General features: G+C 38.8%; 1 protein-coding gene across 2 annotated transcripts in view; it reads left to right on the top strand.

Moving 5' to 3' along the window:
- The window catches only part of lmf1 (lipase maturation factor 1), a 30,236-nt gene that overhangs the window by 8,730 nt on the left and 7,483 nt on the right, over nt 1-14,023 (top strand). For both annotated transcript variants that reach the window (XM_030401068.1, XM_030401069.1), the window contains one exon: nt 7,367-7,432. In XM_030401068.1, coding sequence (XP_030256928.1) covers nt 7,367-7,432 — 66 coding nt within the window. The remainder of the gene's footprint in view (nt 1-7,366; nt 7,433-14,023) is intronic.

Raw genomic sequence — 14,023 nt, 5'->3', positions numbered from 1 at the left:
TTCACAGCGTGACTAACAAATGTTCCAGACTGTCCCCACACTGATTGCATCGTTCACATGCTTTTTTTTTATCTCTGATTTCTGTCCTGACATCATGGTGCATGCTGTCATGGTTGGTATCTGTCACATCAGTAAGGAAGAAAATGCATTAAGATGGTAAGCGTGTATTTGTACTTGGGACTGGTTGATGTGCTTTTCTATGACCATTACTGATGGTGCATTTTAATATATTATCCATCACCAGATGTTGCTTAATGATAGTTCCATGTAAATCATTACATTTTTTTTAAGACATATCTTTACTTAAAAAATAAACATTAAGTGTTGTGTGGAAATAACCCTTCAACACAGAGCCTGTAAAGCAAATGCACACACATAGCAGTGGCGCAGCAGGTTGCCCAAAATACAATCAGTTCTAACATATGGCTGCAAAAATAAAAAAAGGAATACCGGATGGCCATATGTTGTGCTAAACAAGTGTGTTGACAGAGAATAATTTACAAACAAATAGATGCTGTGCAATTATAAGCGTTGCCATTAGCATAGTTGACAAGTCTCTTGATTTGTGTGGCGATAGAAGCGTGAAAACATGATAGTTTGTAATCTGGTGTTTAGGTGATGAGCGACAAAAAGTGTAGCTAATGTGATCTGATCCTGGTGCTCCTTGTTAGCTCAACAAGGTAAGGTAAGGTGTATCGCAGGTAAAATGCAGTATTACTCCCTAATGTGCCGCCGGACTATTTAAAACATTTAATTGCAATGAACCATCATTATATGCTAGCTAGTTTTCTGTTAGTATGGAAAAAACATTAAAAAACAATTGGGGGTATATTTTGATATGCTGGCTTATTCATAACCACAAAAGGAGATAGTTACCAGTTTAATCTGTTCATCTAGCACATAACTACTTCAGGTCCGTGGTTGGTATTGTATTAGCTTTGCACAAACCATGGAAGCAGGGAGTACACAGATAGTCTTGCTCATTCAGACGATTAAAACTACCTTCCCCGGAGAGCTGCGCTGATTTACACTTTCTACGTTGTTAGCAAGCAAGCTAGTAACTTGGGTTTTGTCCATAGAAGAGTTTCTACAATGCTAAGTACTGCGAGCATATTAGCAATTGAACAAAACCTGTAAGCCCTTACCTTAATCATGTTGTTTAATACATTATAAATGCAGTAAATATGGGTTTGTTGATATTTTACCTTATGTTCCTTAGTACCTTTTTTTGGGAGGAACTTTGAAGTGATTCATTTCTCAGGTTTGCTGCTGATATTTAAGAGCTTCCTGTCTAAAGCTCTGGCACAAGCGATCGTGAATTGGATCGCACATTTCGCTGCTGGCAGGAACATCTCTATTAAACACTCCAACAGTTGGAAATGCTCCGCTAGGTGTGGAGCTTTGGGTGTTAACTGGGATTAGAGAGTTGCCGTGAGTAGGTGTTTGGTGAGTGCAAATCAGATTGGTTTGACTGTTGCTAAGGAATTTTTAGATATAGTGTTGCTGGCATGATGACTTGTAAAGGGAGTTGGTGCAGACCTGGCCAATTGGAATGGGTAGGTCCTTCTCAACCTGTACATGTGTAGTTGATGGTGAGGACCCATAAGCTTGTGCTACTGCCGTTGCACAGTTGCCATAACCTTTTGAGAAAAAACATTTTGTTACCCATTTAGCAAGTTTTCCTCTCCTTAATGTACAAGAAGTTACAAGGAACAGTCTAGCAGTCTGGATTATGAAGATTGTTGTTTTGTTTTGCAGTGCTCTAATTTGATTCTACTTTGTGATATTCAAAGATATGAGGAATGTTTTCTTTCTTTTTCCCATTCCTCTTTGTCTTTGTGGTATCAATGGTCTGTCTGGCTTCCCAATCCTGGAGCCCCTTTGTAAAATAATCTGAAATGATTGCATTGAATCTGGAGTTACAATTCGAACCTGCGTTCACACGTTCTTCAGCCACCAAGAGGCAGCAGAGAAACAAGCTGTGAACAGTGACATACTGTATTACCACATTTTAGGTTAATATGGTGAACATGCTAGCAAACACCACCCATTTAGCCCTGTTTTTAGTTTACACTAAAATGGAAATATCTGCCTCTTTGCTTCTGCTTAATGTTAGACCTTCTTCATCGGCTAATTGTCTGCCTGCTGTTTAGTGCTAAATAAATAGCGTGCTTATCAAATGCAGTTATCACCCCTTTTTTTGTGTAGAACAGCTGCATAATTTGACTAAGGATCTAATGAAACTTGTAAAGTTGTGGGTCGCAAAGCCAAAACAATGAGCTGAAAGAAACTAAGATGCTCTGTTGAGCTGAGGAAGGCTGCAAAGTGGGATGGTAGTCCTCTTTGGCTTTGTCACTACTAGTGCCATTATTCATGTGGTATCAGAACGATGGAGTACGTCTTTGAAAAAAGAAAACAGCACTAAGGGTATTCTCAATGGAAGCTCTTCTCCAGCTGGCTTTGGAAATAGTCTGAGTTTTGCTTGGAGTGCTCTCCTACTGTTGATCTGATTGGTTGAAGTTAACCCATGATCAACGTTGATAAGCCGATGGATTGTACAAACATTTTCCAAATATATTTTTTTGAATGTGCTTGACCGTGGCAAACAGTTTCCACGGACTACTTTCTATATGGTTCTGTGTAAAACAAACGAAAGACATCTGGCACGGCAGGTCAGAACAAACAGTCTGGTCTTACATAATAGTTACAGCTGACCATAAGTTTGGTTATGGTAATGTTGCTAATGAGGCATGCTAGGCACTAATTGATAAATGGACTTGCATTTCTATAGTGCTTTTCCAGTCTACTGACCGCTCAAAGCCGCTTTAGAACACTTGTCAGATTCACGCATTCACACACACATTCATACACTGATGGCAGGGGCTGCCATGCAAGGTACCAGCTGCTCATCAGGAGCATTTTGGGGTTAAGTATCTTGATCAAGGACACTTCTACATGCAGCTAGTAGGCGCTGTGATTCGAACCAGCGACCTTCCGATTACTACACGACCCGCTCTACCTCCTGAGCTACAGTCACTCGAACCAGAACACTGCTGGTTATGTTGAACTAACAAAGGAGCTCTGAAAGGGAAGTCAATTTAGATTGATGATTTCAATATGTTTGAGTTAAAAACAGGATATTATAAGTTACTATATGCTGCAGGTTTGAATCTTCATTGGCATCAAGATTCGATTCGACTAAGATTCAGCTGTCAACGATTCAAATGAAAAAAACGATTCTCGATGCGTCTCAGTGTATGGCATCCTCAGTGATCTATATTACTGTACATGAAAATGGAAAGGGGCTAACGTGATTAGTGATTGTTGTGGGTCTCGTACAGTTTGTTCTTCCCAGTAATTCATCATAAAATCCGACAGGTACCCCAAGATGTCTGATAAAAAATGAGTGAGTTTTCTTAGCGCTTGCAGATGATCTCTGCCTCCCTCCGACATACCTCCTACATACTTAACGTTGGCCTAATGTCTGCCCACAATTGAAAGCATGGGAGCAACGTTGCAACGTACCTTTTTCAACAATCATCGCAAGCTGCAGACTCTTGGTTATGCTCTGTCTCTGCATCGATGCAGAATCTTCCACATTCGCGCTGCGATGCATCTTACAATCGAGATGTTTCTCCACCTCTACTCTATGTTAGAAAACTGCAGTATAGCAGTAGTGCTGCCAACACGGTTCCTCCTGCGTTTTCTTTTTTAAACCCTGTGTCATTGTCGGGATCCAGGGTAAACCTTTGCTTTGCCAGTCTCTCACATTGAAATGCTGCGGTCTACCTCATGTCATTTGCATTTTTGTCAGGCTCAGTGCACCTGGACGACTGAACTTGGCTTGTGGTCGTACCCAGAGTTGTTTTGGAAGGGGTGAAGTTTCTTTTTTTAGTAAGGCTGAATCAGTTCACATTGTGACCTAATGATATAACATGTTGACGAAATTTTTCATGATCTATTTTAGTAATAAAGTTGTTGGAGGATCACGCAGTTTTCGTCTGAAAAAAAAAAAAGGAAATGTCCAACAGACATTCCTATAGCAAGCCAGGTCTTTGACGGTTAGATACATTTTGCGAGTAAGTCTTCTTTCTCCTGTAAATGTGTTGAATTCACATCATTCACATCCTTTTCGTCAGTGCTCCAGACACTCCTGGCAGACTGCTGTGTTTCTGTCAGAGGTCTGTGTATCAGGTTGTAATTGATGACATTTCAGGATCTCATGACTGAATTGAATTATCAGCGACATCATCCCAACAGCCAAGGTCATAATCAGAATGAAATGTCCTGGTTTTTCTAAATCTGGTTAGAGAGGTCATCTGCTGATTTTTTTTTTCCACATTCCATGCCAACATGGGCTGGGCTGATGTGTCAATATTGACAGCCTCGTGTCCTGGACAGCGTAGTATTTACTCACTAGTTAATTTAGTGAAAAACAGGCCCTGAGCAAAGGAGATTGAGTTTTGTTTCCTATTACTTATAGGAAAATCCTCTCTGGTACACTTCAAATATTATTTATCAGTATCTTTTTTTTTAATATGTGCCTCATCTACCTCACTTAGTGGTTTCCTTTATTTCCCAAAATGCCGTTGAACAACTCCAATCAAAGGCGGGGAGTAAAAAAAAAAGGTTTATAATTATCGCCCAAGCCTTGTGTCTTCGATAGAGTACTTCCTCTTTTCTTTAGGTCAAAAGCAAGCCTAGAGTTACAGAAGCATTTCATGTTGCACAGCACTTCTGTTCCCTCCCCAACACCCTGTATACTTAGATTTGTTGCTTATTGCCAGTCTGTATGGGCTGTTCTCTATTAGTATAACGCACATTACACATCTGTGAGCTGTTACCGAGGAAACTGAAGGTCTGAACAGCTAACGATGTGTTCAGACGGCAAACAAATCTGATTTGTTTCTTTTGGATTCGTCCACTTTGTGATTTTAACTGAAGACACGGGGTTCGAGGCCAACCATGTACTTCTACAACATTTTATCAAATTATCTTTGAAAAAGCAACCTCCTACAAAGTGTGCAGTATTTTTTTAGTAACAACTTTGATCGAGATCGTTCTTCAAGGCATCCACAAGCTGCTTTTGTGGTGAATCACAGCGATTGCATTATTTTATGTCCTCTACGTTCTGTTTCCATATTTATCACAATTAGCGGATGACTAGCAGATACGGCAGTAGAGTGATCTAGCCACGACAGCTATGCTAACTCAGATGGCTCTTCAGTGGGTGATCTATTGTAAACAAAGCATTGTGAGCTAGTGGCACGGCAGATGAGGAGATTATGATAGAAAATAACTATCTTGCATGCAATACTTTGTTTAACTTTCACGGGCTATTTCAAGTCTGACTACAGACTGTAGGTCAATTATAAACCTGAGAAAGAAGATCACTATTGAGCCTATGGTTTGTGATTGTGAAATACTAGATTGTGATAGATTCTTTGGCCAGTGTTGACAGCACCTAATTGCACTCTTGCTCTTTAAAGCAACAAACTATCAGAAAAAGAGTCCCAAAAAATGAACCAATTATTCAGAACAGTTCTCAACACATATTTCAGAATCTTTAAGATATTAATTTCACCAGTTATTTAGATTCTGTAATGAGAAAGAGGAAGAGAAATTGCATTTTATTTTCTAGTGTCTTAACCGAGCCAATCTGTTGACCAGTATCCACAATTGCCGAAAGTCGTTCAGCCTTGATTTTAAATGTATTTTATGTTGGAGGTTTTGGGTGAAAACTGTCCCTGGATATTGAATACAAATTAAAAGCAATCAAGAACCAATTTGAATTTAGTTTTAGTATAACAAATAACTATGTTTGACATTTCTATGAACTGCTGAAGGGACTACATTTTATTGTTTTAATTTTAATTATTTTTTTATTTATTCGCTTTTTTCCTTACCTCTTTCTATCCAACTGTTGTTTTGTCCTTTTGTGAAGATATATTGTATGTAGTCATGGGTTTATTTGTTTTTGCCTGTATCAAATTAAATACAAATATATGTTCATGTATATAAAAAAAGAGCCCATAGATGCTCCAGCAGCTGTGCGAGGGTGTGCTGACAGTGCTGACATTTGTTGCACTAACATTTGCACTGTGTTGGACGAATAAAAAAAAGAATGACTTGAAGAGAAAGGGTTGAGAGATCACCAGAGTAGCGGGGGGAACATGAAGCATGGAGAGAAGAGACGGATGGTAACAAACAGCAGCGGGAGAGAAGAGAGGACGAGCAGACACATTGCATTAGCAGAATCAAACTTTTAGCCGTTATTAGATTATATATAATTTTTAAATGCGAGAATGGTGACTGATAAATCGCAAATGAATTTACCCTCACCAGCACACTCGTGCAATCATTTACTACTCCCCATATATGACGGATAGAAGGACTGAGGGTAAAGACATTTAGTGATTTAGTCTATAGGGAGAAGTACATTTCGATTGGGGAGGATTTATGAATCATCATTTTGTCATTTGTCATTGTGTCATTTTGTGTGACGCACTCAGAACTTTTCATAAAGAAGCCACCAACATTGATTAGGAAAGGGAGTTTATTGAGCTGTTTCATTTGGATTTACCCCCCCCCCCCATGTTTAATTACACATATTCTGTAAAAACTCATCAGAAATCAACTGAAACTACTACTGAAACTCTTATTATTATTATTATTATTATTATTATTATTATTATTATTATTATTCTTATATGCTCATATACTGCTTAATCTGGCCTGAAAGGAGAGCACAGTCACTCTAAAAATACAGCTCACTTCCTCTCTTTCTTCTGAGCCAAATTGTTTTTGTGTCTTCTCTGTCTTGGCTAGCAACTGAATAAATTCATTAGCAGAAGTTAAGTTAAAATTGATATTGAGTCCTTTCTTTTGTTTCTTTGGAGGCTTTGCACATCAGTTTTTTCCTATAAATATTTAATCTTGTCTGTGTTGGATGATTTACGCAGGGTCCTTCTAAATGTACTACAGATCTATCTATACTATCTATCTATCTATAGATGCCTCATGTATGTAGAGGGATCTAGTTAATGAAGTAATGTCATTTTGATCATTGAAAAGCAGCGGTCCCATTTGAAACAAATAATATCTCTATTTATTCTCAATTAGTGAGGAAATCTCTTGTTTTTGAACACGTGTTCCAGTCACGTCTGCATGTGGCGAGTAAATCCTAATTAGGTTTGTTGTATTTGAACCGTTTCAAGTAAATATGGGATTTAGTTGACTGCAGTCTGTAATCTGATCTGGTCTAATTGACTCTCGGTTGTTGCTTGTTAGATTGTCAGCAGCGCGGCTCGCTAAATATAGCGCATCGTAAACTGTAACACGTTCGTATGTCTTCTGTCTCTTTCAGGGTCTCATTAAGATCCGAGGCGACAAATGCTGGAGAGACCTCACCTGCATGGACTACCACTACGAGGTGTGTGTACAGAAACTGTTTGATGTATACTCTGTGCGTGCGTGTGTGTGTTTCCCTGCAGTGGCGGTCGTGCCTTTGCAGTACATAACGCACATCTTTCTCACTGTCACGCCCTGCATCCATAAGTTGATGAAACTGACTGATCTTTCCATCAGCTGCCGGGCTCTGCTTTCTGTCCTCTTTGATGTTCCTTTCAGCTTTTTTTCCCAAAGCTGTCATGAATTCAGACTCTAAGGAAAAGTTATCAAACAGTCCAATACATACTAAGACTTTTTGAGAATTAATAGTTTTTTTTTTTTATTAATGCACAATAACACAACAGTAACACTTCAATGATTGGTTAATTGATATTTAGTCAATAAAATAATCTGTTTATGAACCAGTTAGTTCAGCTTTGATTGTTTAAACGTGGTGTTTGCATCAGATGCAAAACTGGACTCTTTATTGCAGATTGGTCCATAGTTTTTTTTATTTTTATTTATGAAGTGTGATGACAGTAAATATGCACATATATATATGTTACAAGTTACTCACTTTGTTTCTACAGCATGTTGTAATAGAAACTTAAAATGTAACTTTTAAGTGCAAGTTTTGTCATTCCCAAGTAAAGTGCAGAATCAGAAATTCAGAATAATTAACTTATAAATGACTCCACCGATTAAGCATCTCATGATGCCCACGACGGACATCCATCGGCTACACCCACCTTTAACCCCTTAAGGAACACCGTTCCAAGATAGGAACACCCTTCGTAAAAACTAATAGTTTTTTTGCTAATAGTTTTAAGCATCAGATCTTAACAGTATATACTCACTGTTGGAAAGCTGAGACTGTCATGATTATTTTAAGCCCAAACACAAAGGAAAAAAGTTATTTCCAGACCATGTAATAGCCTTCTAAACTCACCATGACACAACATTAGAAAGAGCCCTCTACCGCAAGAAGCAAGAATGCCCACATACCTTCAGAGTTATCCCTTTTTCCACAGCTACAACGTCATGCCACATTTTTTTTTCATAGTTCGCCAAGAGTCCATAGAATGGGAATATCCATGTCATTTTACCCAAAACTAGCTACAAGTGTCGAACAAGCAAGAAACCCCAGGGTCTTAGCTTTCATTTGAGACCAAGTTTATGTTTCTAGGTAAAGGGGTTCTCAAGTTATAAGCCTTTGAATCTCAGTAGGCGCTCTTGGAAAAAAAGGACCCAAGCAAAACGCACAGACATGCCTTTAGAAAAAAAAAAGTGAAAAATCAATTTTTTAGTCTTTTGACTTCAAATTTTGAGTGTAGCAAGCTGAGACCTGTGGCTATGGCCTAATTGTGTCTGCTGTGTCCATAGACATACCTGAACCCTTATATCTTAGTCAGTTTATTGACATTTGAATTGAACATTTGTTTTTGGAAACCAAAACCTGTGTTCCAACCTCTGTAACTCTGTGTCAGTATGTCATAGAATCACACTTACACTTCTAGAAGTGTAAGTGTAAAGGTGTTACCTTTCCAATGGTACCAAGCACATCCCTGAGTCTCAAACTATGTGGGAGCTGTCATGCTTTTAATTTCGGTATGTCGTTTTGGAAAAAGAACCTTAAAATGGGGGCGTTCACTAAGAGGTTAAAAAATAACTGTTCATATCACTAGACTTTTACTTTGTAATAATAGTCTGAATCAGTAAAGTTGTCAATCAAATGTAGTGGTTAAAAGAGTGCAATATTTGTGACAGAATGAAGTGGATTAGCAGAAATGTAAAGTACCATAAAATTGTAGTTGAGTAAAATCTTGAATAAATTGCAAATTCTAAATTCTAAAGTACAGTGTAAATGTTTTTATTAGTTTTATATCACACAGGTAGATTTCTATAGTCTCACATTATTATTTGCCCCTTTGAGGGCAACCTTAATGCTCATGTAGCCCAGGATGAAATTGAGTGTAAGACCCCTGATTTTGAAAGTTGGAGGAGATTCAAGCTCACTCTGGTGAGGTGATGCCGGGTACATCCCGGAGAGGTCGGGCTCACCCCTACAGGCCGACTGACCCATTAACCCTACCTGAATTTTTTGATGTGTTGAAGTGAGAACCTTCTTGTTGTGGGGCAGCAGAGCTAACCACTGAACCACAGTGACGCCTTATGATGCAGTTTTTGCAGTCTTTTTTTCTGAAGCCACACATTTTTCTTTCTTGTCAAAAATGTGACGCATATGGCGCCCACAACGCAACTCAAATGCTGACAGTTTATTTTGAAATATAAGTGTGCGAAAGCATTTATGTTGTCTGAGCAGAACATTCGGTACTTGGTTGTTCCTTTCGTGGGAAAAGTTTGCTGGTGCACGAGAAATTATGCAGCTGGCACTTTCAAACGCAACAACAGTGCGAGATTAACAGCGTGGTTGTCTTGAGTGAAGGAGGAAACAAGAGAAACTCTGATTTTTCTCATCATAAAATCCCAAGGCTGTTTGTTGACTTCTGAGAAGTCTAGTGCAGAAAAAAAACTCCACAGCAATGAGCCCCGAGCACCAAAGATGCTGCTAAAAAAACAAAACAAATTACCAGTTAAGACACTTTCTGCGACACAGTTATATTTTGAAATATTCTTGCGGGCAGATGGCCAGCACAACTTCAGAAAAAGGCCTAAATCATCCTCTGAAACACTAGTTTGTAAATTTCCCCAAAGGCCTCTTTTTCTTTGCCGCGCTGAACTTCCAACACTGATCCAGATGCACAAAAACATTGCGCCTTGGCTTTGTGTCCTGAGTGATGACAAGACAGCAGTGAATTCACATCAGGCTGACCACACCAGGGCAACACATTAAGGTAACCGCTGTTGTGGGATTCAATAAATCAGCGTCTTGCACAGACCCTGAGGTTGTGCAAATCCCTTGTTTGTTTTTCCCCTGTGGGACACTCAACCACCGTGACCTACTCTGCTCTGTGTTTCCAACCCGCAGAGGGAGGAGGGCCGTGCATCTTCTGTAATTAACATAGACAAGAATACACTGGCTCCGATGGGACTTGATGACTGAAGATGACACTCTAACATGTTTTAAGAGCACAATATTGAATAGTACACGGTCTGATACACTGGAGGTGTACAAACCTTGTATATGAACGTTTTTGGGGAGAAATATGTTTTTTTTTCTGGTGCACTGCATTGTAAATCTACTGTAGTTTATACCCTGATATTTAGTTCCCAGGTTCACAACAATTTTAGCATTGCTAACACCATGGAAATCACTATGTATGTGATTGTAAAACCACAGGGGTGGCAAGATGAAATATGGGATAGGATATTTTATCCGCTGCTGCAATTTGTTATCTCTATTTCGTGTTAAATATTGAACAGTTTCAGAGTCACCGTCCTCTGTGATATTAATCAAATGAAACACAGGGGAAATCATTCCTTGGTTCAACTGTACATGCAGAGTCACCATTGTGCTTTATGAAGAATGTGATAGTGAGTCACAAGTACAGTACTTTTGTTTAAAGGGATGATAAGACAAAATACAGAGATTTCCATGCAGACAGATAAACTATGCTTAGTCAGACACAAGAGTCTACAACCATGCTAGTGACTCTGACACTGTCCTGAAGCACAGTGGTGCATTGAGCTGAATGTCATTTATAGCTACATCCAGCTAAATATTTATTTAGCATATTAGCATTTTCAACTTAGCAAGGTACACAAAGTAACCTATTTCCGAGGCTATTTGGAATGTCATCAGTTTAGAAAGAATTTGCTTATACACTATGGGTTGATTGCTATACATTTTTCTGGGCCGATAACGATGATTGGAAATCAAGGAGACTAAAAGTTGATGTTTGGGACCAATATTCATTTGCGGTAAAAACTAAAATCTTTGTGTCGAAATTTCAGTACCAAGTGCAATTTACTCACTATAAGAGCAGTATTAAAGTGACAAAAAAAAAAAGCGAGGTGTTTATGAAAGAGTCTCCTGATTCTTCTGATGAATATAAATGACCTGTAACAGCAAACGTGATCATCAGCGAAAGAAACTGCTGTCCGATCATGTATATCACATATAAAATTACATATAAATACATGACCTCATCGCAATCCATCCTGCGGTCTCTCCGTCACTCGCCTCCTAAACAAATGCAGGCATAGATCTTCACAACAGCAGGCGCTGGTGTCGTACCGCTTTTGACATAAGGGGCCGCTAGAATCTACAACTGAAGGCTCCTCGCTTTCACTTTAAGTACAATTTAGAGGTACTTTACTTGCTAACTAGTGACTTCGCAGATTCAGATTATTCGGTGTTTATAAGATATTAATTGTGATGAGTTACCAATCAGATATTGTTGTGGGCGAGACATTGCGTGCCAGGATGTTTGCATTACAGCCAAAGTAGCACATTTTTACATTTTAAATTTTATCAGCAATCTGACAGAAAAATCACCAGTACTGATAATCGGAAAATGCTAAATATTGGCCCAGGTAATCTGCCAGGGTTGATAATCACTCTACCCCTATTCCAAACCAAATAGATATTGGGGAAACAAACAGAAAATTGACAGTGGTGCCGGAGGAAAGGTCAAGAGATCAAACGTTTTATAAAGTTTATTGTCTGGGGACCACGAATGTCTGTGCTACATTTTGCTAATCTGGTGAGTTTGGTACACTGAGCTTGCATCTGGAAAAACCTTCTTTAGAAAATGTTTTCAAAAGGGCAGGCCCAAAATTGGCAGCTGATATGACAAACCACATTATCTATCATCTAACTTAAACCATTCCAATAACAGTAGGGCACTTCCAGTGGAACCAGTTGGTAAATCATGCTGTTGACAAAGCCAAAGCGCAAAAACATCTTTTTCATTGAGAAAAGCTCTTAAATTGTTCTTTTCTTTTTAACGTCGAGTAGTTATCAGTAACATGTTGATTGGTCCGAATAACTGTGGTCAGGCCAAGAGCAAATAGCTTGAAGCCTGGCAAGATGGATTTGGTCTGTCTGAACATGGCGTTGGTCTCCATTAAAAACTCTTTTTAAACCTTAAAGCAATGTGTTTATAAATGTAATACAGTATAATCATAACTGTAATTACAGATTAGGATCGGGCCACCAAAGAATTGTACGGTAGCAAATGTTTATATGCCAATAAGAAATATCTGCATAGGTTTGTTTTTTTAACCATCTTCATGTAAAACTCTCTCGAATTTTGTTCTTCTAAATGACTGTAATTATTGAAGGAAGAGTGACCCAATATAATTATGCAGTGGTCAAGGAAACTTGAAGGGAACATTGAGCCTGTCACTTACAATTTACACAAAAACGAGAGTAATTCACTGATGCATTGATTCCAAACTCCTGTGACTAAAAGGAACCATGACTTGGTTGTTTGCCTCTACCATTTTAAATAGAATACAAGAGCAGTCGGTTGTTCAACAATAAAGCAGGAAAATGTGGACCATCTGCAGTGGCAGCACTGATGAACTGTAACAAGGAGAGTCATCTGAAACATCGAAATGTCAGCTTGTTTTTTTTTGTTGTTTTTTTTACATGTAAACCAGCGTGGTGTGGCTTCCAATTTACCGCTCTGTGGTTTACATACTGGACAGTATATCTGTGTCCCGTGACAGCCTTATACTTATGTTTGCGTGTGTGCCTTTTTACGGTTTTAAATCAGTTCCCTTCATGTGGGTCTTTATTGCGTCCGTGTGCACTGCCGTTCTGTTTTTAACCAAAGCTGTATATCAGCAGATGCCTATAGTGTTTATGTGGACAAGCTAGCAAACATCTGCTTATCACACGGTCTGCAGGTAACGTACAACTAGCATGGATTTTTAGTCATTTGTCTGTCTGACTGACAAAAGTTAGATATTCATTCTGCCTATAGTTCTGTCTTTTACCGAAGCCGTAAGCAAGATTTTTGTGAGAGTTCATACTCAGCAGTAACGTCACGGGACGTATGGAAGATGACCTTGAAGACGCTAAAACGCTCCTTGAAGCTGAAATATGATATAAATGCTTGTATAGGCAAAGTATATTCAGTTTTTTTTGAAGGGATGGTTCTCCTCAAAATGAAAAACACGTAATTTTTTCTTAGTCCATCTAGCTTGATCCAGTGAGAGTTGAAGAAAGTGTGACCCGGCTACTGAACCTAAACCACAGACCTTCTTATGTAGGAATTATCATGTCTTTTACCAATCGACACCCAAGAATCTTGTCACCATTTAAAAAGAAAATGTGCATCTATTGATGGAGTAGAGCTTTGCGTTTGTGGCAGTGCAGCATTTAAACATTATTTAAGACGTGCATGGCTACATGGCATCCTGCACTCTTTCTTCTGCAGTATGATACAGAAAGGAAACATACTGCTGATGTGTCGAAAGAGCCATTCTAGTTCCACTGTATTAGAGAGAAGACTGACGTATCTCTAAAACTCAGCACCTCGCACCAAAGCAATCTATGAATTGACTGGACGAATAAGTAGCTCTACAGGTGAGAGGAAAAATGTGTCTTTTTTTGATTTTGGGGGGGAAATGTCCCTTTAAAATGTCATTAAATGGAGTCTATTAGAAAACTGGTTGTCGCCTGACAAATCATATTGCTATATGGACCTTATTCCATGCTGGG

Source organism: Sparus aurata, chromosome 20 (assembly GCF_900880675.1).
Source record: "Sparus aurata chromosome 20, fSpaAur1.1, whole genome shotgun sequence".
Classification (NCBI taxonomy): Eukaryota; Metazoa; Chordata; class Actinopteri; order Spariformes; family Sparidae; genus Sparus; species Sparus aurata.
The sequence above is the reverse complement of the archived record's forward strand: the minus strand, read 5'-3'. Positions and strand labels throughout refer to the sequence as shown.